This window comes from Calypte anna, chromosome 4, assembly GCF_003957555.1.
Source record: "Calypte anna isolate BGI_N300 chromosome 4, bCalAnn1_v1.p, whole genome shotgun sequence".
NCBI classification, from domain to species: domain Eukaryota; kingdom Metazoa; phylum Chordata; class Aves; order Apodiformes; family Trochilidae; genus Calypte; species Calypte anna.
The window spans coordinates 6,123,166-6,150,675 of NC_044247.1; the positions used below are offsets into that span (position 1 = coordinate 6,123,166).

At 47.8% G+C, this 27,510-nt stretch overlaps 1 protein-coding gene across 3 annotated transcripts in view; it reads right to left on the reverse strand.

The window, feature by feature from the left end:
* ARHGEF6 (Rac/Cdc42 guanine nucleotide exchange factor 6) overlaps positions 1-27,510 on the reverse strand; it is a 39,742-nt gene that overhangs the window by 5,328 nt on the left and 6,904 nt on the right. For 2 of the 3 annotated variants that reach the window (XM_008493677.2, XM_030448920.1), the window contains 16 exons: positions 25,193-25,277; positions 20,660-20,787; positions 20,052-20,253; positions 17,343-17,413; positions 15,573-15,667; positions 13,983-14,078; positions 13,086-13,208; positions 11,668-11,806; positions 9,664-9,723; positions 7,669-7,815; positions 6,669-6,755; positions 5,623-5,701; positions 4,754-4,887; positions 4,339-4,464; positions 1,530-1,550; positions 618-711 (listed from right to left, as the gene is read on the reverse strand). In XM_008493677.2, the coding sequence (XP_008491899.1) occupies positions 618-711; positions 1,530-1,550; positions 4,339-4,464; positions 4,754-4,887; positions 5,623-5,701; positions 6,669-6,755; positions 7,669-7,815; positions 9,664-9,723; positions 11,668-11,806; positions 13,086-13,208; positions 13,983-14,078; positions 15,573-15,667; positions 17,343-17,413; positions 20,052-20,253; positions 20,660-20,787; positions 25,193-25,277 (1,687 nt within the window). The remainder of the gene's footprint in view (positions 1-617; positions 712-1,529; positions 1,551-4,338; positions 4,465-4,753; positions 4,888-5,622; positions 5,702-6,668; positions 6,756-7,668; positions 7,816-9,663; positions 9,724-11,667; positions 11,807-13,085; positions 13,209-13,982; positions 14,079-15,572; positions 15,668-17,342; positions 17,414-20,051; positions 20,254-20,659; positions 20,788-25,192; positions 25,278-27,510) is intronic. The other variant, XM_030448921.1, reaches the window with a different exon arrangement.

The following is a 27,510-nucleotide window of genomic DNA, read 5'->3' on the forward strand; positions in this document are numbered from 1 at the left end:
GTAGGCAAAGCAGCTCTGCTCGGAGGGATGTGGTAAAGCCTTTTCAGAGCAGCACTTGGAAACGTGAAGTCTTCATTTCCAGCTTTAGCTCAGTGCTGTGTTCTAGAGGGAGACAACTCCAAACTGCAGCAGCTCACCCCTAGGTGACCATGGCCTTTCGTGTAAAACCACCAAGGAGTGTCCCAAGCTTTAAGGACACCCCTCTTTGCAGGAGAACACCCCTGCAGGAACAGGACCTTTTTTTGTTCCTCCAAGAAAACTGTCCCAGGACCTGCTGGCATGGCCAGGTAAGGGCTTTTAATTTTTACTGCATCTTTTAATTACTTGCAAGCAGTTCTTTGGATTTGTATCCACAAGAAGAGCACCCATAACCTGTGACCTCGTGCTAGCAGTAGCGAGGAGGGTGGCAGCATGGCTGGCAGTCATAAATGGCAGGGGGATCTGTCAAAAGCTGGGCAGTGATAAACTTCCAGAAGCTTCTCACGCTCAGCAGCACTTAGGCTTGCTCACAAGGTGAGTGTCCTGTTGCCTCCCAAGAAAAGGCTTTCTCAAAGTCCTATGGACATCACTGAGCATCCAGAAGTCCCAAGAAAAGCAAAGAAAAATACAACACTTACTTTTCCGAATAACAAACTCCTCATCAGATGGTTTCCTCTCAGTTTTCCTTTTTGGAAGAAACTTCTTCATTGTTTTTGGACTTTTGCTGGAATCCTATAGAGAAACAGACTCTTGTGTTTAACCAGAACCACGGGCAGCCCAAAGAGTGGAGCAGTGCAGCTGAATGCAGCTCTCCATGTTACACACAACACGTTAGAGAACCACAAAGCAGACGATGACAAAACTGGGGAAAATGATGCTTTTTGCCTTTCCCATGTGCTAGCTGTGCCCCACTGCTCCCTGGAACAGTGTTGGGAATTATACCTTCAGGTCCAGGACAGGACAAGCTTCTTTAGCAAATTCAACCCTTGGCTAAAATCCTTCAGCCAAAGAATTCAAACACATTCACAGCATTTTTATTCTCCTCACCAGCTCTGGGGTCTTTGTTAGAAAACCCTATGATGTTGTTTACTTCCTTGACTAAATTTGATTTCTAATATGAAGCAGCTGGTAAATGACATTGCTTCTAAATACACCCAATTTCTTGGAGAGTATAAATCCCCCACACAGACACAGAGAACAAACGAATACACACAAAGTTAGTGTTTGCTATGACTCCACAAGTAAGAAACACAAGCTTCTATCTCCTTCACTGAGTTACAAGTCTTGCTGGTTTGGAGAGAATTAGTGTATTAGTAGGTTACATGCAGTATGGATTCTAGGCAGGAGAGGAGACGTGCCAGGCAATTTAAGACCCACAATACTAAATCCTTCTTGAGAGTTACTTCAAAATGCATTTGCTAGTCACTACTGACTCTCATGATAACTTAGAGATACAGCCAGGAAAAAATAGGGTCATGCAAACATGAGAAGCATGAACAGGAACAAGCATTCTTTGCCATGATAAGCCAAAGAGATGTATCTACCCTTACCTTTAAGATATAAGACATCCTCTACAATGAATATGCAAAGAAAGAGAAGATGAGTGTGAGAGACTGATGATTTTATTGACCAAGTCCATTAAATCCACAATTCTAAAACACATTTAAATGTTAGTCTTGTGATTAATGCAGCACACCCTCCATACTGGTTTTTGAGTGCTGTCAACATGCAAAGGAGCAAGGTGTCATGCAAAACTGAAAAAATTACATATGAAACACGTGGTAAGTGGGCATTAATACACCTGAAATACATCAAAATAGAGAACATGCCTATGTTACACAGTTAGCAGTAGGTTTCTGTACATGGTGATTGTCTAAACCAATACTAAAAATCACAGGAGCCCCAGGGAGCAGCTCAGGGCTGGCCCCATGCTCAACAAGGGTCCTGTGGTCTTCAACCCAACCCAGCTGGGCCCATGGGGTGCTTTGCCCACCCTGCTGACAACACCCCAGGACTGCATCCTCTCAAAGGGGACCCCCTCGATGGGACATGCCACCCTCCCCTGGAGATCTCCCAGGGTCAGGCAGTAGCATCTGCAGGAGCTCTGCTGGCAGGACTGGGAGCAAAATGCAAACCCTGTGGAGGGGTCCAGTCCTGGGATGATTGGTACAGGCAGCAGCACAGCTCTCCTGCAGGTGTGGCCAGCAAAGTCCTGAATCCTGCTGGTATAAACCCAGCACCTAGTGCAAAGTGGGGCCCTTGGAAAAAAAAAAAAAGTAGAAGAAATAATCTGTAAATCTTTTCCATTTTGCTAACCTGGATCTGGACACAACATTTTACCAACAGCACCTGCTCTGTCATTGCACATGATTACTGGAAACAGAACAGGAAAAATGACCCAATTTCAACAGAAATAACAGAGTGCTGTGCAACATGCAAGTAGGTTCTGGGGTTTCCTGAGCACTGCTAGGTACAAGGAAATGCACACGACTGTGCCATCCCATCCTACACTACTAGAAGCCAAATAAAGTAACAATGGATGTCTGATACTCTCAAATTTAAAAATCAAATTCCACCACTCCTTTCCCTGCAAATAACCTTTGAAATGTATGCCCTTCATCATATCTTCCTTGCAGGAAGGTGACATGCACTGAGCTGTTAGCAGAGCTGATTTTGTGAACTACTTTAATACAAAAAAAAAAAAAAAGAAAAAAAAAAAGAAAAAAAAAAAAGAAAAAAACAACATTGAAATAGGAGTTCTGCTTCATGCTTGAGCATACAACAGGGCAGGATGAAGCAGATGCAGATCTGCTTGGGCCAGAAACTGAACTTATTTTGCAGTTGGTATCACAGGCCCATGGCCATGAGTCCCTCCCTGCAGGGGAAGCTGTGCCCCTGGCACAGGCTGGACTTACAGCTCTGATGGACCCACTGTCCCATGGGCTTCCACCAACTTAAAGAGCAAAGCCTGTTCCCATCCAAACCACAGCTTTGGTCCTTTGATACCTTGCATGCTGCCATCCCCAGCAGCAGCAGCATCCTGCTCCTGGGCTCCTGGGCTCCCTGCCTGCTCAGACTGAGGCAAAAACCTCTCCTCTGGTTTCAACACAGGGAGTTTAACTCCTGCTGTGTGAGGCAGGGGACAACTGGGAAACTGGAAAGGACCATGGTACTAATGATATCCCTCAATCTGTGGTTTTGGCCTACCTTATAAACAAATCTCAGCCTTGCACTTCCATGCAGAAAGATTTCTCCTCTAATTGAAGCCTTTTCCTTAATTTAATTCACCATGCAAGCAAGAAACAGTTTAGTCTAAGGTGGGGGTTTGGACAACGCAGAGATTAAGGATGGTTTCCATTCTGCTTGGTTGCCTTTTGAACAATTTAATTCCCAAACGGAATGTGTTGGTTTATAAATTTTAAGAAATAAATGTAAAAAAAAAATGCCACAAGGCTGCCTAAGATCTCTACCTGGAGCAGCAGAGCTGCAGCCACCGTGGCTGCTGGGCTCTCCATCCCTGAGGGGATTCCAGCCTTGTGTCCCTGTCCCCTCCAGGAACCTGGTCAGCCTGGGCAGCCCAGGCTGCTGTGCTGAGCAGGGTGGCTGACTCAGAACCTGAGTGCTTGTTTGGTGTGGGGAGCGTTACCCCAGTGACTGGTGAGTAATCCCAAAAGTTTAACATGAGGCAGGGAAGGAGAGTGCTGTGGTTGCAGTGGGGGGAAGGGGAGAATGGGAGCTGGGGTGTACTTTGGGTTTCCCCACCCTGGGGTTCTCAGGGGGGAAGGGTGCAGCCTCCCGGGAGGGTCTGGGTGTGTAAAACACTCCTGTGGGCAATGAAGGAAGGTTGAGCCCCACAGCTGCTCCAGCCACCAAAACACAGGGTGGAGGACAGGAGAAATATCAAGAGGCTTTTTTCTTCTTCTTCTTGGTGTAGCATTGCTGCTTGACCCTGCAGGGCCCATCTGGGCAGCACCCACCCACTGCTCCTGCTCCTCTCCGGCAGCACATCCTGGGGGGATCCCAGCTCCCACCCACAGCTCTGAGGAAGTCAGGAGAAGGAGGAGAGGCAGCTCCACCACAGCACCAATGGGACACAGAAGGCTGCAGAACACCCTGCTGTGGGACATCCAGCAGCTGAGGGTGCTGGCTCCAGCAGCAGCAAACATTGGGGATGGGGCTGAGCCTACAGACACAGGTGCTGGTGCTTCACCTGCAGCCACCCACAGAGACAGGCAGCAATGGCAGGACTGGGGCATCCATAGCCTAAGCTTCTCTGTCCTTGCTTGTGGGGTAAGAACCCTGGCCAGGAGCACTGGGGGCTGCCACGAGCCCGGGGGGCTCTGCAGATGGGCTGATTACCTCTTTGTAACTCAGAGCTGCCGAGGGTCTGAGTGGAGGAGCAGGACGAAGGCAGCTCAAGCTCCAGGGTTTGAGGATTTTGGGTGGTTCCAGAGGCCCACGGATCTGTCCGGCCGAGCTAAATGTCTGAGAAAATAGATGAGAAGCAAATGAAGAGTGTTAGGCAGGCACCAAACAATGCAGAGGAGCAGAGAGGGATGGACAAGAGTCCAACCAGGTGAACACCTCTAGGCCGCAGCCCCAAAGCAGGGCAGGATATGTGCAAAATGGTACAAATATCCCATGCAGAGCTGCAGGATGTGTCTCACAGCTGTACACATCAGCTCAATATCAAGGTGCATTGCTGAAACAGAGAAACCAGGCAGCAGTGAGGAACCCTGGGCAGCACAGAGCCTTGGGGAGGTGAGGTGCTTACCGAATGAGGGCTCCAGGACTGGGTTTTGGATATGGTGTTGCAGGTCCCTTTGGTCAGCCTTTGCAAGTGGTCAAGCCATTCGTGCAAGTCTTGGCTGGAGCTGCAGGACACTGTGATCCTCTCCATCATGTTCCCTGTGGCAGAGTTAAATAACCCCCTTTAGCAAGTGGTAGAGACCCGGAGGAAACACGTCGTGAGGTCAGCTTGGCACAGCAGCAAGTGGATCCTCCATCTGAAAAGTTCAGTGGCTCCAAAAAGGCCAGGGCAAAGATGGAACTGCCCATCCTGCTCCTGGCACCCAGTGCCAGTCAGTGTGGGAGCAGCACAGAAAAGTTAAGGGAAGTGGTAAGATGAGTATGTGAGGAATTATTTAAGGTTAAAAGTTATCAAATGCAACATTTCCACGATTAACAGGACCCTGCCACCAAATACCACCAGCACTGCAGCCAAGTCACTGAGCATAACAACTGTTTTACCATGAGTAATGAGATAAATTGAAAGGGAAAATTGGAAGGAACATTAGGAAAGCTACCTGATGACCAGAGCCATTATTGTGTCAGTGAATGAGGTGCTCATAGCTGCACAAGAGGGACCCTGGATGCAGACAGGGCATACACGGTACAGAGCAGAACTAATGAAGCCACAAGGAGCCCTGGCAGGAGATTTGTCCCATATGAAACACTACAGTCTCCAAAAACAGCCCAGTGCCAGAGCTCAAGGGCACTGGGAGGAGATTGCCTCAGCCAGGAGAGAGATGCTCAGGACCTCAGACAACACAAGGTAAAAAAGCAAAAAGAAGAATGTGGTGCAGTGGGTGGGGACACACCTCCAGTGGAAGCTGTTTGGATTGGGAGGTTGTCCACACTGACCTGCAATTTCAAACATGTGCTCATTCCCTTCAGCATCTTCCAGCTTTGTCAGAGTCATTCCAGTCAAAGGCAGCTTTCCCTAGGAGAATGGAGGAGGAGTCAGGGTCCGCATCTGCTTCCCAGCTTGTTTCTGCTGATTCCTTTCTCTTTGGAAAACTCCATTTTAAAAACTAATTTGTGAAGGCTTCAGACTGCAGGAAGAGCCTCTCTTAATGCATGGATCTACATTTCCCTGCACAACTAGGTCAAACCCCAGAGAAGAGGCTCCCATGACAACCGAGTCATTCCTGGCTCACCTTTTTCACAACCAAGTCAGGAGGATGAGCTTTTCTGAAAAAAAAGCTGGTTTTTCTGAAAGCCTCCCCTGTCCCTCTGTTTTGCATACTGAACTGCCTGCTCACATCACTACCACTGGTGGGTAAAATCTAAAAACCCAGCTAAATCCTTCCCAAATCTGTATCATCACCCTTGACAAATAACACCTCAATATCCTTTTCCTGGAGGGTATTGATGGTTTCAGGCAACTGGAGAAAAGCCAAGCTCTTAAGAGCCTGATTGCAGCCACACAAATGGTAGAACACAAGGTGTGCAGTGTTTCAGGGTGCCTCACAGAGTGAAAATATTTGGCTCCTTACAGAGGGCTTTATAATAGTGAAGTATTTTCCAGAGATGGCCCAAACCTGAGAGCACCCTGGCTGGTTGTGTATGGCAAAACCCTACAGCTGGGTCAGGACACCTTACACACACACACACACACACACACATAAAGTTCTTAAGAACAATATGTGGAACATCCTGCAAGGATGGGTTATTTTTTTTCCTAATTTCACAGGATTCAAACTTACTGAATGCTATTTAACTAGCTGGCAGGACACAGACACTAAGTGTCCTGGCCAGTACAGTAAAACTAAGCCCTGGTTCCCAGCCTGGGTCATTTGCATCACAACAGAGAGGTTTAAGAAAATAGGGGATTTGAATTTGATAAGAGCTATCTGATTTCCTTTTTCACACCTAATGCCTTGCAGCTTCACATTAAGCATGCCTACCTGATAGATGAACCCACTCATCCGTGGGCTTGCAGACAGCATCAGCAAAACATTTGAAAACAACAAGAAATATCGCTCCTCTTTCTCCTGCAGGGACAGGGATTTAGGTTAGCCTGGTCTGCAGTGCATCACAAGCAGTTTCCTCCAGCAAACCAAACCTGATGCAGCTGGAATCACAGCCTTCCAGAGACCAGCCCCAAACTAATTATTCTGGCTCTTTTTCTTTCCAACATCTCATTTCTGTACCAGCTTTTCCAACACACATCCACTTTGCATGCATCCTGCTAATCCTCACAATATCACTGCCCTCCTCTTCCAATCATTTCAGAGTGCCTCAGAAGACTGAGACTTTATGTCCCCCAGCAGTTCACACCCCAAACAAGACTTGGTGGCTAGACAACAGGGCTTTGGCTTGCAGGTCTCTCCTTCCCATGAGAAAGCTGCCACAGCAAACAATTCAGTGCTAAGAGGCACTTTCCCACAGCCCAAACATGGCTTTAACGCTGCTGGTGAAGGTCTGTGGGAAGCACTGGTGAGATGCTTCAGGACCAGTAGCACAGGAATCTCTTTAGTTATTTCCAAAGTGCAGTCAGCTCTGGAGTGGGATGTCCCAGCAGCAGCCGTACTGTGAGCAGGACGAGGCAAAATGGTTCTGCTGATGCAGACTTTCAAGTCACTCTCATTTCTCAGACTAACTCATAGGGGGGAAGGAGGGAAATTAATATGCTATACAACACTGAAATCCTTCTCTTGCTTGAAAAGTGCATCTCCCAAAGCCTGAAGCTAAGCCCCCTGGAGCATGATGTGGTGCCTGACTCCAAAGATGTGCACAGCCCTTTTGCTGTGCAGCACTTTTCCAGGTGAAATTATTGATTAGCAGTATTTGTCAGCACTTTGCTGGCCTAGGGTTAGAGTTGCTGCTGCCTTGAACCACTGATCCCATGAGCAAGGGGCTATCTGGACACAATGTCTTTATCCAGGAGATGGACACTGCACTCACCTCACTTCCCCCACACTGTACCATAACCTGGGACATGTAGATGATGTTTCCCATGGTTTTTATGTCCTCTCCTTCCCAGCGCTGGATGGATTCAGAAAGGATCTGCAGTTCAAGTTGTTTCCTCTTCCTCAGCTCCTGGCATTGTGCCTGGGAATCACAGCAGGGCACTCCATTAGCCAAAGGGCAGGTGCAAACCCAAACCATCCCAACAAAGGTGGTTTCTCCAGCAACACTCCCACAGCCACATGGGCTCAGGAATGGTCACATCAAAGAACCAGGAAAGCCTGCTTTAGCTCTATCACACAAACTTGGTTAAAATCACAGAATCACAGAATCACAGGGTTGGAAAGGATCTCTGAGATCATCAAGTCCAACCCTTGATCCACTGCCACTGTGGTTCCCAGCCCATGGCACTGAGTGCCACATCAGTCTCTTCTTACAAACTGAGCAGTGACAGCCCTGTGAATCCAAGTAAACCTTGCCTTAACTGACCCACTCTCCTAACAGAGAAAATTGCTGCAAAGCCAAACCTGGGCTGATTTTTCACCAGCTCCTTATTTTTTCTCCAGCCCTCTGCTCCTGACAGAGATTTTCCTCCTTTCCAGCTCAGTTTCATACAAAATCTTTGAGTACTCAGATTTTCAAAGAGAGAGGCTGGTGGACCCAACTGTGTGGGTTGGGTCTGGTTTTGCAACTGTTGTGGGCTTTGATGCCTCCTTGGCTGTCTGAATCTGATGTTTCCAGGATGCAAATCTACATAAAATCCACAGCAATCCATCACAGTCTGTGGAGATGCAATGCAGCTCCATGGTCCCTGCCCTGCTGTCTCTTGGGAGCATCCCTGGTCCCACCACAGGACCACGTATCCATCAGGAGGAGCATCTCTGCCAGTCTAACCTCAAATCTGCACTGAACCTTTTTTAGGCATCTCATAATTACATGGAATTGCTCAGCATCCTAGTAGACACATTTCAAGTAAACCCCTCCATCACTTATGAGCATTCCCAAAGATTAATGACGCCTCCTAACATAACTGAATTATTCCCCTATTATCTACCAGAATAAATGGGAAGGGAGCCAAGTTTCTCAGTAAATGTAACATGATTGCTCTTTCCTGTTTTCTATGAACTTTCTCCTCACCATCATTTATCTGCACTGCTAGGCACCCAAAACTTGCTGTGCTAAGGAAGGAAGTTGGACCACATCTGGAGTGGTTATAGTGAAAGGTGTTCCGTGGCTACAAAGTGAGAGAGGCTACAGCTTTCTCAATAACCGAAAAAAAGCTTTGCTGGGTAAAGCCTCGGGTGGCTTTTCCCCCTCTTTTTCACCTCAGAGCAGGAGGACTTGGAGGGATGGAAATAATGCAGCTCACAGAAACAGAGTTGTTATCTCTGACTCATCCCTTCCCTGCCACTTGCTCTGTTCCCCTCCCAGCGGCCACACCACGCAGTGCCACAAAGTACCTGCAAGAGTAACTGCAGGTAAAAAATAGTAACAAATAGTAACTGCAGGTAAAAAAGCCTTCTGGTGCCCAGGAAGCAAACCTCAACAAAACCAAGAGTTGCTCAGCGGGCTCAGAAGGGTTTAGTCAGACTTGTGTGTTAACCTTTCACAACTCATCTGAAGAAGCAAGGGGTGATCTACTTTTGGGTGGAAAATGATTAAGGTAAGGAGGGAAAGGGAACAAAAGGGACTCTGCATTCATCACTGCCCACATGTGGCTTGCTGCAACTCTGGAAGGCAGAGATCCTCTGTTTCTGCTTCCTCATGGTTCCTCTGGGACCATGATGGCAGCTGGGACACGCAGCCACAGGGGCAGCTCTAGGCTTGAAACTTGAAATTAAGATCCTTTATAGTCCATCTTTTCCATTCCAAAAGACCTTTTTTTTTTTTTCTTTTCTTTTTTCTAACGAGAAGACAAATGTCAGGCCCAACTCATTCTTCGTGAAATGCAGCCCTGAAATGGAGTGCTCTATTTTAAGAATTGCCACCTACCACAAGGGACTTGAAGGATGTCACGGCTTTCAGAACCTCTTCGTGATCTGCATGCGCCTCCTGGTGAAGGGAGAGAAAAATCCCTCAGCAGCAGCAACCCAACAGCAGCAGCAGCACCAAACACCCTGTGCAGCACCCACAGCCCAGCAGTACCCACACCCCTGGTGCATCTGGGGCTGCAGAGCTCGCAGGGTGCTGAGGACTGTGGGGCTCAGGCATCATGGGGCTGCTGGAGAAGGCCAAAATCCCCCAGAGCCAACTTCTTCACCGCCCTGATCACCATGGTTTAATGCAATTAATTGATACCAGTTTAATGGGTGCAAAGCAGCCGTAGCAAGAGCAGAGACAATTTTACTCGGAACAAACTTGGCTTAAAAGAAAACCAAAATCAAAATAGGCAGAGGTGCAAGGTGGATTTCTGGTTTCACCTTCAAGAAGGAAACTTCCATTGGGACACAGGGTCTTCCAGCCACTGCCCTATCCAAAGGATGCAGTTTCCATGAGCATCGATGGAAGCTTCACCTCCAGGTTTAAGGGAGGGCACGTCTGAGTCGAGAGCTCTTGGGCCACAGAGAAGAAAGCAGGAGGCTGCCTGCCAGCCCTGACTGCAGCTCAGTGCTAATGCTCTCCCATCACCTTCTCCTGGGTATCTAAGGCTCTACACTACTATAAGCAAATCCCAAGGTATCTAAGTTGGTGTGATGGAGGTGTCCCTGTGGCTGGGATTGCTCTCCTCTGAACTGGGGATGAGGGCTGCCCTGGACAGACCTGTCCCATCTCCAGCTGTGCAGCAGTGCAGGGAGTGCTGTGGTGTACATCCACCCTGCAGACATCTCTATTGCACACATCCTCCTCCTCCCACAGCACTGCAGCTTAATCCTCAGCCCTACTGATTCATGCAGCACAGCCCCCACATTCAGCTCGAGAAAACCAAGAGCAATATCTGATGTGTGTGTGTGTGTGTGTGTGTGTGTGTGTGTGTGTGTGTGTGTGTCCCCAAAGCCACTGCTGGCCCCATGCAGTGCCCTGCAGAGAGCACATTCCCTCTGTATGGGCAGGCTGGCTGCAGCCAGGCTCAGCACAGCCCCTGCAGCCCAGCTAAGCCAGGTGAGAGCAAGACTGGGCAGTTTGTTTTGTACCTACACTGCAGGCTTTTATGTCCTCTCCCACACAGAAAACCCCCCTGGCTCAAGCACAAAGGTTTTAATCATCTGGCTGGGATGTGGATTTGAATGCTGAGTAATTAACTGCTAATGAATATTGGAAGAGGGGAAAAAGCAAACCTGGTTAAAAATAGATAATTACTTCTGTTTTCTTCACCTCCCTGCATCACCCCTGAGGTTTGCATCCCCATGGCTGGTGTGCACAAGCAGAGCTCCCACAGCAGAGACCTTTACAGTCCCTGGGGAGAAAAACAAGGTCCTGAGGCAGGTCTGCCACCCACTGAGGAAGTCTCTGCCCCCCCCCTCGCTGCTCTCCCTGCTCCAAGGCACTTGCTTCTCCACCCCCGCGTCTGAGCCTGTTGACAGATCCATTCCTGCCTCCCTTCAGGACCATGAGCCCCAGGCAAGGGGTAGGGATGTGTCCCCAGCTGCAGGAACAAGCACCCGAGGATAGCAACCTCAGGAAATTACAAAAACCCCACTGATTTATTACCAACTCTACAAATAATTACCAGCTGTAGCCTACCCCTTAACTACCAGCTGTAGCCTACCCCTCAGCCCTGTTTTTCCTGGTACTGCAAATGGCCCATCTTTGAGGAAGGTTGAGCTGACACCACCTTCCTGCAGCATCCCCCAGACTCCACCACTTTCCCATTTTTAACCTGAAAGGTGGATGATGTCCCACGGGGGTGGAACACCTCCTAGAAGGGATGGCAAGTACTTTTGTAGCAATGTGATGCTCAAATTCCAACAGGCAGAGGTACCTCTTGCAGCCTGGGGGGCAGCTCTTGCAGCATCAAGGGGCAGAGGCTGCCCAGCAGTCCCCCCCCATCCCAGTTACCTCCATGTGCCTCTCCAGCTCCTGCAGCAGGGTCACATATTTATCCAGCCTGAGGAAGGGTTTGCTGAGGCTCGTGGTTAAGATGAGAATGCCTGGGTTGGCCGCACCCTGGCTCTCCATGAACTTTTCCAGCTCATCACTATAAATAGAGACAAAAACAACAAGAAGGCAGGCTCCCCACTGCTGAGGGCTGTGTTTTGCTGCCTCCCACGATCTCCTGATGGCCAGGGCTCTGCTCTGAGCTCTGCCTTTTGAAAGGCAGTGCAGCCTCCCCTCCAAGCACCCCAAAACTGCAGACCTGGTGGGGAACTGTGAGCTTCCAGCAAAGCAAGACCCTGCTCCCCAGGGACACAGGGGAGGATGCTGTGCAGTGGTGGTGTTGGTGTGCACAGCTTCTGGGGTACATGGGTGCCAGCAGCTGGTCCCCAGCACAGCAAGATGGCCCAGGGCCAGGTGCCTGGTGGACAGCAAGGGCTGCAGAGGCTGCTGCTGTGCTGAAGGATGCTGCAGGAACACAACAGGACCCTGCTGGGAGCTGTGACACTGCCATGAGCTTGTACATTGCTCTGAAAAACACAGCTCGAGCATGGCAGCACATGTGCCAAAACTGATCCTTTGGCTGATTTAAGACAAGGGATCAGGCTGACAAACCACATGGTTGAGTCCTTTACAGGAGCCAGGCTTTTTGTTAGGCTGAATTAAAGCAGTATTTCAGCAGGTAAGTAAATATATTGTGAGTGCCCATTACAGAATGGGAAGACTTTAACTGTGTGGCTGGGTCCAGGCTTGCCCATCCCTGCAGAGAGGACAGCTCAGTGCCATTAGGGATGACACAGTTGTAGCCTTTTGGCTTCCTATGCTCTTTAGCATGATATTATACAAACTCAAGTGTGATATGTTGAAGGATGATGTTACTGTGAACTACCAACAACCCTGCAAATCCACCATCTGGTTGAACAACAGGTCAGTTATTAAACAGGGTGATTCTGGGTGACATGATGACAACCCCTGTTTTACAACAATGTGCCCCAGGGAAAGATATTCCCACATGTGAGCACTTCAGCAGTGGGTCTGAACCAGTACCTGGGTCCTTTAGCAAGAAACAGTCACAGAAGATACTACTGCGAGGACTGAGGTTGCTTCTCAGTTTCCCAAGGTTTTACCCAAGGTAAGAGTGTGTGTAGTGTGTGTACACAGGACCTGTAAGCCCAGCTCTGGGGACAAGCAGCAGGAGTTCTCTCCATGCTGGAGCTGGGACTATGTTGAAGAGCCCAAAGCCTCAGCAGCTTTCCCAGCAGCAGGACCCCATGCTTTGCCCCTTGGCTTTTTGTCAAAGGCCGTGCCAAGGCCAGCATTAATAATGAAAGTAACGTTTTAAAGGAGGGATTCCAGCCTGAATCTCCTCCTCCATCACTCACCTGTGCTGTGTGAGGACACTGACTGCAGAGGGGTGGTTGGCACAGTAGGTCAGGTACAGGGAGCGGAACTGGGGCATCAGGTTCATGAAACAGCCCCCCACACGTTGCTGGTTCTCAGGGAGCCTACAGGTACCAACACAAAATGTTCAGCCTCTTGATCTGCACCCTGCAGCTACAAGACTCTCAGGTAATTGCCCAGAAACCACCTGCTTCATTTCCAGGAAAGTCTGCCACTTGGGAAGGAGGAGGTCCTCAGATGGGACTGGGGTTTTGTGGTGCTGACAGAGGGTACCACAACACATCATCAGCCCAGGACAAGGTGTGACCCAACGTGTCCTGTCCCACCAGCACAGCTGCCTCAAGGATGCTGTAGCCAACTGGGACTGGTGAGGATGTGTTGGGAAGCACTGGGTGCAATGGAAGGGGCTGCCCAGGAATAAGAGAGGAGATGGAGAGAGAAAGGGAAGCCACAGCTTGGATACTTTCTCCATCTCTTTTCAGCCCTTCCAAGGGAGGGGCTGGGCTAAGGTCTGCCAGCCTCCCCTGAGGGAAACTACCTCTAATAATTCACTATTTGCTCCCTGGCAATCCCCATCTTCTTGCCTGCCAGACCTCCCACATTACATGTGCTTGCATTTTCGGTCTAGTGACACTTTCATGTTAGGTCTAGTGACACTTTCATTCAGCAGATGCCTTAAGAGTAGAAATGTCAGAGTTTCTTCTACCTTCCCTCTTGCCAAAGCACTACCTGCTGCTTTTTTCTTCAATCCTCTTATTTTTTCTATATTTAACAACTCTAAAACACCAGCCAGGGGGAACTTTAATGAACGTGTCTTTCTATTATTTTTAGCTGCAGTTTAATAGCTTAACACCTTCAGCACTACAGTATGAGCTTACTTTGCAACTTCTTCCAGGGCTTGGTTGAGAGTTTGCTGAAATGCAGAAATTTCCTCCACATTTCCCAGCAATGATGCAATGTCCACAGCACTGAGCCTAGAAGAATCAAATCATCAATTAGCATCAAAGAGATGTTGCTCTCAGCAGCACCCCCAGGGTATCTGTAAGCCATTCCTCTTTCCCCAGATGCACCATTGGACACAGGAAAACACAAACCCCATGACCTGTGAGCTCCAGCCCACAGCCTTCCTGAGAAGATGCTGGCTGTCAAGGATTATCTTAATTGGACTTTAATCACTTAATCACACTAATCTTCTCAGATGTTTAACTGTCTGATAGACAGAGACAGATGGGATTTCAGCCAGGGGAGGGGAGGGAGGTGTGTGTGCAGCTTTGTCTTCAGGGAATCAGGCTCTGGGTTTCCTTACAGGAGGATGGTCCTACAGAGCTGCCCTCGGGTAGGGCTTGCTTTGTTCCTTGAGAAAGGTTGGATTTTTCCTGTCCAGAACTAACATGTCTACTTCTGTCATTCTCAGAATCACTCTTGTACCACCCTCATTTAAGCCATTTGCCACCTACAAGGCATGAGAAATTTTCACAGCCAAACATATCCCACATGAAGATATGAGGCAGATAAGAGAGAATTAAACACAAAGCTGTTAAGACACTGCTCTCCCATCTTTCTGGACTGGACACAGTCTAAACATCTGCCTTCTGCCCCTGCTGCTCAGGGGCTGCTTGGTTTCACAAGTCTCTCAGCCAGAGGGACCCAGGGCCCAGCTGCAGCAACATGGATTGGGGTCACTGAGCTGGCACCATTTGGAAGAGACAACTGGAAAGCTGAAGCAATAAGCAGGAGGTGAAGCTACCTGTACAGGGTCTTTTATGCAGAGTGAAACTATGGATAGGAATCTGTGGAGAGGCCCCAGCGTGCTGCCTGGGCAAGGACAGGATGGCAATGTGCTGCCTCTGCATCACTCCCCAGCATAGATGGAAAATACATCTGCTTATTTCCACAGGTAAGCCCTGGTAAAGTCCCCCAGTGGTGGTTGGGCTGTAAGGGGGGGTTGGGCAGCATGATCCTCCCAAACACAGAGGTCCTTCAATCCGACAGCTGCACAGATGGGGAGACAAGGGGAGTCATTTCTTGCTTGGCAGCAGTTTGGCTTTAGCATGAGGCAGTCTCACCCCAGACAGAGAACACGTGTCCTCACATGCCAAGTGAAGAGATGAGGGGAAGATGCTGCTGGGGGCTGAGAAGTCACAGCGAGGCAAATCACAAGGGAAGAAGCCATGCAAGGCACAACTGCTGGGAAACATGCATGCTGAGACAGCCAGACGTGAGCTTGCAGATGGGTTGGTACAGCCAGGTGGAAATGCCCATCTCTAACATGGCCCAATGCCTGCCTGATTGCTGAGGAACAGGAAAGAGCAGAAGCCTGGACCATAGAGGGGCATTTTCTGGTTCCCAGAAGCTGTGAGGCTTTACAAGAAGAACAGTAATGGTCCCTCAACATTCAAAAGCAGGAAAGTAATGAACTGTGGTGGGTTTTACAGGGTTATCTCCACCTCAGTACTCTTATATCTTACTTATCATAAGACTGGAGGGGTCTTAAGTAAGTTCCCAGAAGTGATTGTAGTTCCTTCGCATAATCTCGTTCTGTTTCCAGAATATTTTGCAACACCTAGGGTGAGAGACAGAGCACTGAGCAGATCTTAGTACTAGCAACTTGTCAAAGGAACATGATCAGCTTCCAAGTGTGGGAAAGCATGGACATGTATCTGAAGGCCACAAATTACATTTGTTAATGCACAACCCAGAATACTCAGGAAAGCCCCGGAGGGTCCAATTTTTTTTAAATTTTACTTTGCAAACTGGGGGAGGCCTGGAAAGCAGGTGTTAAGGGCTGCTGCTGCTTCTTCTTCTCTGGCAAAGCATGAAGACAACATCAGTTTAGACCCGAGTTCAGTATCTGACCCCCAAGAGGCTCATGCCTAACCCTGCATGCAGAACTGGTTGCCAAGATGTGCAAACAAAGGAGTGGTGCATGTGCCTTGGGAGCACCCTTTGCACAAAGGCAGAAAACAATTTAAATGCAACAGTGGCCAGACCAAGGAAGGCTTCTGCAGCAGCTTAAGCCAGGTACACCTTGCTTGGGTGTGCTGAGTTGGGTTTGGTCCTCCTAATCCATCTCAGCAGCCAATTTGTCCCCAGCAGCAGGGCAGGCAAAGCCACTGCCTGCATGCTCCCGGTCAGCACTCAAGTTTATCCATGTAGAAGAGCTTTGGAGACAGTGGAGATAGTTCCCAGCTCCCTGGACATGTTGTTTCTGCTTTGATTTGCTTGAAATATATTTAGATATGTCGGTGAGCACATTTCACCTCTGGCACCAAGAGCCAGGGATGTTCACATGCAGACATTTTATCTCTCTGACATTGCAGGGCTCGCTCTAGCCTGGACACAGAAAGGAGGTACCTGCCCCCTCTTTGCCAGACATCACAGCTCCAGTAGCAAGACAGCAGAGGAGGTGACATTCCTGCAGCCACAGTTCCCAGCCCAGCAGGCTGACTGCTCCAAAGCCAAGCCTGGTTAACAAGCCAGGCTGTGAGCTGCTCCTTCTCTGAGGGCTGCAGCTCCTGGCAGAGGCACAGAACAGGCAGCTTGGGATGTAACATCCCCAGGCAAACCCAAGAAAGAGATCATGGATCAGAGCTCTAATCTGGCCTGCTTCATGCTGTGACACTATCTCCCCATCTTTACCAACAGAAGATAGACAGCAGTCAATGGCAAGGGCTGGTCCAGAGACATCCAGGGGTAATGGGTGTAAATTGGAGCATAGGAGGTTCAAGTTGAATATTCGAAAAAATTTTTTTACTGTAAGGGTGACAGAGCCCTGGAACAGGCTGCCCAGGGAGGTTGTGGAGTCTCCTTCACTGGAGAGATTCAAAACCCGTCTGGACACGTTCCTATGTGATGTACTCTAGGTGGCCCTGCTCTGGCAGGGGGGGTTGGACTAGATGATCTTTCGAGGTCCCTTCCAGCCCCTAGGATTCTGTGATTCTGTGATTCTGTGATCATGCCTTATGTCCCAACACTGATCCCAAAGCTGCCACTTTTGCCATGTTATCTCAGTTTCCTAGTTTGAGTCTCTCCTTTTTGACATCTTGCAGCAACTTAACATTTGTGGTTTATTTTCTTGACAGCCCTGACTCAAGGAAATGGCAATAGCTGCATTTAAATACACAGTCACATCCCCAATTGTTACAAATTGCTTCAATGATTTCTATGGGAAGGAGCCAGTTCAGAAGATTAATAATATACTACTTATTAAAATGTACAATCAGCACTTAAAAACTTACCACAGGGTAATAATTCTTTGTCAGCTGAGTGCTTTCAAGTCCTTTTAATGCTTTGGGAGAGAGTGGTTTATCTGTACCAAAAAAATACATCAATAAATTACACAGTGCACAGCTCTAATTATTGCAGCAAGAGAAGTCACTGTATCATGTCCAGCAAATAGAACTTCACCCCTGTGAACACAAACATTCAATTGCAGAATTTGTTTCCTTGCTTCAGGAGCAAACTGAAGGTGTGCAGGGCACCCGAGGCAGCCGAGCACCACGCAGCCTCTGCCAACCAACTTACAGCTTTGCTCTGAAATCCCTGGCAGCAGCCCAGCGTCTGGTACTGTTTGGAGCTACACTAGAGCTTCACCCAGCCCACAAAACTGTTTTTTAAAACTGGGTGTATACCAGAAATACGGGATGCAGTGATGTGATCCAGGTGATTCCTGAGGCACTGCAAGCTGACACCAATCAACATGCTGAACCCCAAGTCCTGCAGTCATTTGTGATGCAAAATCTCTCTTTGAAAGAAGGCAGACTTGAATAAAAAGACTAAAAGCTCTCACAAACCTAGAAGTCAACTCTAATCATCTCCTGCATTTGCTAACCCCCAGCAGATGCCTCCAGCATGGCACATCCGTGCCCACACACACGCACACCCAGGTCTCTGCTCCATTCTTCCTTCCCTGGAGAAGCCCCTTCCCACCAGCAGCACAGCTCTGCCAGGTCTCCAGGCACTGTCATCTGCAGACTGGGGACAGGTCAGCATCACCAGCCCTGGCCAGGCTGCTCACCTTCTCTCAAAATGCCTCTGTGCCATGCTGAGCTGCCAGTCTCTGCTTTCTCCCTGCAGTCACTCATGAAAGGCAATTACCTCCTCACCCATAGCAGGGCAGAAGCTTGAAATTGATAAATTTAGCCCCTGGAAACCACAGCTTGATGTTTTGTCTAATTAATGCCCTTGTAGGGTTTCCTATTGTTTCCAGCTGGGAGCTCTGTGACTCATTTAAAGTCTTGGAGGAGCTTTGCTCCATGCAGCTGGTTATTTCCACCCAAAGGGCAAGCTTAGGACACAGTGAAAGTGCAGACAGTGTGAAAAGCAAGTAACTCGATTTATAGTGACAAGTCTTGCACTTTGTAGGTGAGGAAAGCAGCTCCCACTGGCTGGCAGGGAGGGTTCCCCCCAGGTTACAGCCCCCAGGCAGTAGTGGTGGGGAAGCAGAGGGTGAGCTGATGGTCCCTGCATCCATCATCTGCAATATGGCCACATGTCCTAAGCAAGCAGAGACTGGGGGAACAAACTCTCCTCCCTGGTGAAATGGGTGCAGGAGAGAGGATCTGAAGAGAAAAGCTCTGCAGATGAAAAGAAAATGGATAATCTCCATAATCTCCCCCTATATGGGGATCAATGAGAGACTTGCCCTTCAATTCCAGAGATGCTGTTACTCCATGCAGCTCCCACCTGATTTCCCCCGTGGGACTGAAGTTTGCTCTCCTATTTTAAAAAGCATTTTGCCATTCACTGAGTTAATTAATGATTCCTGGGCTGTGCCAGACAGGCCTTCAATCTCTGCTGCAATGTCCTGCTCCAGCTCAGGCAGCATTTCCCAGGGGAAAATTGTGGGAGATGAGATACCTTAACAATGATTTTTTCATTTAGAATTTATAAAAGAAACTGGCCTAATTCTGAATATTCACTGATTAATTTTATTCTTCCCTCCTTTGCTTTTTCCCTCGCAAGTGTGGGAGCAAAGATGTCTGACAGGGGTTGTACAATTTCCAGCCCACCTTTGATGTCTCATGGCCTTTAAAAGCCTGGGCTGATCCTCAGCTGTAAAACCAGCACCCAGCACACAACAGATCTCTGTCTAAGGTAAGGCCTCAAGGCTTATGTTAAGGAATTAAAGTTGTATTCTGTGAAAAAAACAAGTTTACTGCCACACAATGGCCTCAGAAGCACAATGGGGTGAGCTGCTGGAATGGGTCTGTAAGGCTGCAGGGCAGCAAGCCAGGGCCATGCTTCATGTCATCAGCACCTCACATCTGGTTAAAATCACGTTGCAGAAAACATTAAGGACATTCAAGACAATGCTCAATAAAGGCAGATGTCATCAGATGGATCATTCCCTCCCTCTTCCTTTCTCAATACTGCCTGCAGCTTTGCAGCAGCAGATGCATCTGGTGGAAAAATGCACTATGTGAACCCAGCCATTGCTCTGGACAAAACCAAGGGCCCGTTCCCTGGGGCCATACTGTCTTTGTTGGGTTTTGTTTTGTTCCCTGGGGCCATATAGTTACTCACTGAGACTGTGAGTATCCTACCCACCACTGCCAGGACAAACGTGAATACATTGCCTGACCGAGGTCTCTAACAAAAACCCAATTCTGTGCTCAGACACTGGAACAACCTGGCAGCTCTCCAGGACAAAGGGGACCCACGCAGCCATCTCCAGCCTGCTCCTCTGGCAACATCCCCACTCCTGTGATGCTGGGCCTTGGGGGAGCAATGGGAAGGCACAAGGAGATGGGGAAGAGGCAGAAACAGCTCTCAAGCTACTCATCCGAAAGGCTTTATCCTTCTGGCCTCATTCATCCTTCCATCAGCCCTGCTGCTTTATGGACACAAATGGCCCTTAATAAAAAGCAGCCATTTCCCAGAGGCACAGGGATCCACACTGCATTGTGGTGCTGCCATTCAATCAGCCCTTAAAGCAATTTGCTTACCGGTGGATTTGATTTCTCTGACGTAGTTGCTTGGGAACCAGCCTGTTTTTCCATTCAAGGTCCCTTCCCACCAGCCCCCTTCTTCAACCCGAGTGACATAAATAATGTCTCCTTTGTTAACGGAGAGTTCATCCTCATTGGTCTGCTTAAAATTGAACCTGGCCTTTACCACCAGCTGGTGACTGCCATTCTCGGTCATCTCCTAAGGAAAGAAACATGGAAAAACATCAGTAAATAGTCCAAAGAAGCAGAAGTCACTAGGACAAGCTATTGTTCTTCTTTGTTGTGACAGCTGTTTTTTCAGTATTGCTCTTTATAACAGCAATAATGTCTTGCTTTTGTGCAAGCACTCCTGCCAGAGGGCCACGAGGTCCCTCCCAAGCATTAATTTTGTTTCACAGTGCAACAGAGGGCAGATAAGAATCGTTCTTCTCATGTCACAGAGAGGAGCATCACAGTTTGGAGAAGCCCTGAGACTCTCCCCAGCCCAGGCAGCTAAGCCACGATGGAGATCAGAGGGAGCCTCAGTGCCTGACCCATGGGTACCACTCACACCCCTCTGCCCCCACAGCCATCAAACCCTTAATGAAATGTTTAATAAAAGATACCACAGGCTTGGACTGCCTCCTCAGGACCCTCGCTGACTGTGAAGCTGTGCTGGTGGAATCAGTGTGAGGTCCTCCAGCTTCAGGGCCAAGTGATGAAAGCTGTGAACATGGTCCTTTTGATGGGTGATCTGGAAAAGCAAAAACAACAACTGAACGTTACTCAACTGTCCACCATCCCTCAGCATCAAAGCAAAGCCAAGAGCAAAGGCTGTAAAGGAAACAAGAACAGCTGAAGGTGCATCTATCAGAGCAGAAATGCAAGTGCAGTGCATCTCCAGGGCAAGTACTCCCAGTTAACAGTGAAGATGGTTTTTCTGGCCTGGGTTAACCCTTCCATGACAGAAGTAGCTGAATTGCACTCCTAGGGCATGGCAATTGTGCAGTATATATGATGGCAATAGGGTTCTGAAATCCACCTTAAAACTGCAGAAAAACAAAATTACACTCAGCCCCATGCTGCCCAACTGGGAATGTTTCTGAGTAAGCCCAGTTGAAGGTGTTTCAAAGTTTAGCTCTTAGGTCACCTCTGCAGCTGCAGCGTGGGCTGCCCCACTGAGTGAGGAAGAATGCTGAACAGCTGGTCCACACAATCACTTCTCTATTTAGATAAGTCCTTCTGGGTTCATTATACAGCTGAGAGAGGCTAGGCACAATTCTGATTCCTGTTTGTGGACTGCTGCCATTACCATGTGAGAGAGGGATTCAGACCATGCTGAGGAAGGACAGGAGTGTCATTCCCAGGAGACTGGCAGCCCAGGGAAAGGCTCAGACCATCTCAGCAGCTCTTGGAGTTGTCTCTTGCACATGCTCGGAGCTCAAAATTTTGCAAACTGGACTCTGGGCTTGTCCTTTCACCACCTGCCTGATGCTGGAAATAATGCTGGTAGTCAGACCCATCTGGTTTTCACAATTAGTGATTTGTTTCTATATTGATACAAAAAAAAATAAATTGACAGGAGGCAAAAAGTTTCTTGGTCACAAATTGCCCTGCCCTGAGATTGAATCAGTGGCCTCATCACCAAGAATTGCCTCAGCTCCTGCAGGACCTGGCAGCCCCAGAATCCTGCTTGGGTGCTGCAGTGTGGCAAAGCCATGGGATTCAAGACTTCTCTGCTCCCATACCTCATACCCCAGCATGGGATGACACTCAGATCACCTCCTTTCCATGTGCCATGGTGCTCAAATGAAACAACAGCAGACACTGTCATTTCAGTAAACTGTAAAGGGCTTTTGATGCCTGCCTTCCTTTTAGCTTCTTTTTAGATTTAAGAGCTTCTGTATCCCAGAGCTGTTTGTTTTAAACCCACAGTGTCAGCCTAGGATGCCCATGGACCTCAGAGGAAAGACAGAGAATGAGTGGTCTACAGGTATCACTGTGCTGGGTGATGTGCACATCCCCTGGACAAAGTCTGGAGTTCTCCTGTGAAAACACTGCAAGAGCAGAGGGTGATGAAGCCACCAAGCATGTGCAGGAATTAGAAAACACAACAAGAAAACAAGACTGCTGTGCCCCTGTTCTCCTCCAGTCTGAATGTCAACATGGAAAAATCATTCCAAAGGGGAAGTTTGGTAGGAGTTACAGGAACTCAGCTGGGCTTTTATTCTCCCTAGAGGATTTGTGTTTCAATAGGAAAACACTTCATCCTTAGGCTGGACCTGGAGCAACACAAACTGTGTGCTCCTGTAGGGTGGACTTGACTTGTCTTTCTCCAAGACCCTGCAGAAGGGAGACCAGGTCTCTGACTATGACTTCCAGGCACTGCTACCAGACAAACCCCCAGTGACACCACACACACACACTGCTCACCCACTCCACACTCCAGCAATGGACAAAATTCACCTTAAATCTCATGTGCTGCCAGTGAGTCAGCTTTCTCTCTTGCCCTGTTCATTACACAACTGCCTGACAACCACACAGCGAGTTCCATGCTCCCAGGGCTGCACTAACAGCAAAAACCCTCCACATGGAAAATCACTCTGCAAAGACAGAGTGGGTTGGTTTTGTTGGGTTTTTTTTTTCTCTGAAGCATCCTGGGATTTGAGCAGGAGCAGTTTCGGCTGCTCCCAGCAACTCACAGGCCAGGGTTAGGGGTGGCTGACTGCCAATGTGAGATTTTTTCCCCTGATTCCTTCTAAGAAGGGAGGGCGTCAACCACCAGTCCAGATTTCTCTGCTTACACAAGGCATCAGCAACAGTCCCACGGAAATGACTTGGTTACTGTAGATTCTGTGCTTCTCCCTGCCCCTCCCAATCTCCCAATGCTTTTATAAATATCTACAGCAACCTAGAAACAAATGTAAAACTGACTTTGACAGTTTGGCAGGGAAGTATATCATTTATATTGCATCATGACAGCATCCTATTTTATGCCTGGTCCAGCATGGAACACTGATGCCATATGTTGCTTAAACTATGGTTAAAATAGCTGGGTTTTCTGCACACATTCCTACACTATTTTTGGCAGATGAGCCTCGTCTGTTCCAGCACAGCTGGTTTTCCTCCCCTGCTCTCTCCTTCAGATAAAAGCATCAAGCTCAGTACTGCAGTTATTTGATGGACAGCTGCTGAACTTTTGAGTTTATCTGCTACAAATGATGCCTCCAGTTATTTGCATAACAAGATCCAGGAGGACTCGAGGATTTGGACTTCAAATGGATGCTCAGAAACACATTCCCACGGTGCTTCCTCAGCTGTCACCTACTTCCCTCAGCTTCTGTCATGGGTGTTGGGATGCTCTGGCATGCCAGAGCCCTGGCCACAGCAGGAGCTGCAGCAGTGGGTACCAGGCTTGTCCTGATGCTCCTCCACTCAGCTCTTGGCCTCCGGCAAGATGGACAAACTGGGACAGCTGCAGTGGCAGTTTGTAGGACACAGGCTCTTGCTTCTCAGGAACTTGGCCAAGCCACCAAAAAGCAAACGTTTTAGACATGTATTTATTTTACTCTGTACTTTTCCCAAGGGTGCTCTCTGCCTGAGCAGCTAATTATATCGCAGGCATTGCGCTTTTTAACATTTAAACAGAGAAAGCATTTGTTCAAACAGATGTTTGCTGTGAAACCAAGAGGATCCTGGCTTCCCTATAGCCTATAGTAATAGGAAATATCCCCCAGCAAAGCCACGTCCTGAGCCCTGACTGGTGACTGCATGGGTGAGCTGAGACACAGGTGGCAGAAAGAACCAAGCTGGGGCTGTAAATAACAAGAGTGCTGCTCCCACCCCATCAAACCCCTGCAGTCCAGGCACGGAGGCAGTTTCTTATTCTTTTTGCTTTCTAAATAAAGATGCTAACATCAGCCATAACGACAGCATTTGCCAAGGCTACTCCCTGTCTAGAAGATCTGCATTTTATATCCCCCATGATACTGAGCTGCAGGAGCTGCCTACACAGGGTCAACGGGTGCTGGGATTTAATGGAGAGGTAAGAGGCTGCAAGGAGATGTGCTGAGCCTCAGTCATCATCACTGACTTCTAGGGAGGGAACTGGTGGCAGAGCAGAGTGCTGTCTGCAGAAAGGCAGCCTAGGAACCTGAATTTCTTCATGTATAGGCACATGCATACCTGTGTGTACATATATATGTATGTATGCACTATTATAATACACTGAATATGTTGCTGCTTATAGTGTATCCATGATAATTTATACAACAATCTATATAATGTATAAACATATTTTTCTTACATATGTGATTTCATAAAACCTTGCATTCAAACAGAAAAGTAGAAAAATGGAGATGGTCCAGTCCCAGCAAAGAGGTTGTTTATCACTGAACACCTGAGCAGCAGAAGAGAACCCAAAACCAGAAATTCAGTTGAAAGAGAAGTGAAACAACTGAGAAAACTGCTGCAAATCAAATTTAGGCAGAATGCAGTGAGCCAACAGGAAAGCCTTCCCATGAAAAGAAAATTGCAGGTTTGCATTTTGAAATTTTCTCCTTTTAATCACCTAAAATGTAATATGCAACAGGGAAATCAAACCCTCCTCCCGGTGGGAATCAGCTTGATTCCCAACTCTGGGAGCCAACACCACGGATCCCAGGGAGAGGAGAGAAAGAAACTTCAGCACAATTGACTGAGCAATGACATTTGCCATTCAGTAAAGATATTCTGCAGATGGATCTGCTTTGCAGCTTTAAAATGCACTATTTAAAATCTGATACTTGCATTTAGGGAGGCACATGCTCATTTATACTGAGATTCCCTTACAGTGACCTACTTCAGGGTCTCTTAATACTGTCAAAACCAAGCAGAGGTCCCTTAGTGTAAAGGGATAATCAAGCTCTGCAGAGTGCATACAACAACTCTGAAATGTCACATCTAAAGCTGGAGCTGCTAGAAGCATGAAATGTCAATTCCACCATCCAGCATCAGGCATCAGTGCTAGCAGCACAATTTGCCAAGCCTACAAAAATCATAATCAACTAGGAATTAAAAAAAAAACAAACCACAACAAAACACCCACCCCAGCACATACACAAGCCAGGTTTTGGAAAGACAACAGAAAAAAAAAAACCACCTTTTTTTTTTTTTCTTACCTTCTGTGGCTTTATTTAGAGCTGTTAGTGTACTCAGGACCTTGGAGAACTGTTCTCCAGTGTACAAATCGTGTGGATCAAACACCTGTGAAAGAAGAACTTGGTCAGTGAGACATCACACCCTGGCTGTCTGAGCAACCCACGAGTGACCATGAGGACTGAGCAGCCCATATGCCTCTGCAGGGAAGGTGTTTACTCAGGGCTGATGATTCCCATTTCCTTTACAAGGAGTGAATTCCTGGGGCATTGGTGGAAGGCAGTGTGGGGAGGGCAGGGGGACCTGGCAGCACTTGGAGTGTAAAGCTGGGAACAGGGAAGGAAGGAATTGGTCCTGTCTGCAGAGAAGACCTCTGAAAATCACAGAGGTTATTGCTTGCCTTAAAGGAAGGAAAGATTTTCTTGCTATTTTTGCTATCAAAAGCTGAAGGGATGGAGGTTGTACATATATATGTATATGTACACACACATATTTTCCACAGAAGAAATGAACACACAGAATTTTCTCTTATTGCAATATGGAATATATAATACACTTATATTTTTTTACAGGAAGCCAAAACCAATTACTCTATGTGCAAAAATTATGCTCTAAAGAATTTTGTGCTCCTAAGCCTCAACAGCATAGCTGGCAAGGGCTTAGTTTCTCTGGCTGGTAACCTCATGCCCCCAGCCCTTCTAAAATCACCCCCAGTACAAGAAGGGGCAATCTAAGTTTCCAAACATGAGAAATACCCTCAAGTTCATACAGGCTGTAGAAACCCTACCATTAATGAAGGAAAGATAAGTGATACAAAAAGTCCATTATTGGTACCACCAAGGCACCATCTGCTAATCCCCAAATACACATTGTCTTGCAGATGGAGAACACAGATCCTCAAAACCAACGAAAAGGAAAGATGATTTTAAAGCTCTCCTGGAAGGCACTGAGACAACTACTTCCAAAGCACTAAAGAGTGTGTCCTGCTAAATAAGTGCATGAGACTTATTTACCTTCAGGGTAGTGCTGCCCTTTAAAATGGCTCTTGCTTTCCCATATAGCTCCTTGAGTGTGCCTGGCATATTTCAAACAGGAGAAGGACTGGCCTCTTCTGCAGCCCTGGATGCTCATGGCATCTTCTCCTCTCACCAGTGCAGCAACGAAGTCCAACACAGGCAGCACAAAGGCTGCTTTTTGTTGAGAACATATTTTAAAAATTACTCAACCACTCAATAGTGGGAGAAAGTCTTTAGGATAAAGAAATTTAACCCATGCTCAGAGGGGAACAACCTGCCAACGTTACAACCATTAAAACCAGTAGCTCTGACCGCACCTCCTGCTCTGCACATTCTGGGGACATCCTCACCTACCTTGGGCTCTTTCCAAGCTGATCTATCGTCCACACTTGCCTGCTTTTGCTCCTTGAGACCACGCAGCTCTCGTCCCCTCTGCCAAGTGGTGCATGAACTACTTTTCCTGCCTTGCAGCTGCAGCCGGTGCTATCTGAGCATCGCCTCGGGCCCCCGGCAGCGGCGTCAGCGCCTCCGTGGAACGGGAGACGGTAACGGAGAGCCCGGGCGTGCGGTGACCCTGTTGGCAGCTGCTGGAGGATGCAAGGTTACAGTGACGCTCCTGCAACCCCCTCCCTGCCTAGCATGAGAGGAGAGGAAACAGCCAGGCTGGGATGTTTGCATGCATCTCTCTGGTGTGTCATTTTCTCAGTCCTACCCTTTTACTTCCACTTAAGTCCAGAAAAACGAGTCCTGCCTTGAATGAACAACATTATTATTTTTTTTTCTAAAGGAATGAAGTAGTAGAATGCATCCCTGATCCTTCAATGCACAGAACCATGCTGTAAGCTCAGAGTCATCAGGCTGACAAAGTCCAAAAAAGCCACAAACAACAAAAAAACAACAAAAACTGTGAGTGGGATATGCAAAAAATTCTAGCACAAAAGCAAACAATAACTTTTAGGCCTTTTCTTTATTGAGATATTGCCTGGAATAGCTACTGTGAAACAATAGCTATGTGGAAAACTCTTCTGTGTTAGCTACTGTAATATAAATACAGTCTACAGCTTGTTCCAGAACAAATTAATCATACAGAAAAGTCCTCACTTAGGAACTAAAAATTACTTTCTCAGGCACAGTCCATCCATAACTCTATTCCTGAGAGACAAGATGCAAAGCTAGAAGAAAAATAGAGGGGGGCAGTTTGTTTTTTGTTTGTTGGGGTTTTTTTGTCTAAGCTTGTGGAAGAGCTGGAGAATGTAAGTGAAACCCTGCTTAAAAACCCGTAGATTTAATCTACAGCTGTCATCTGAGGATCTTCACCTAAGGAT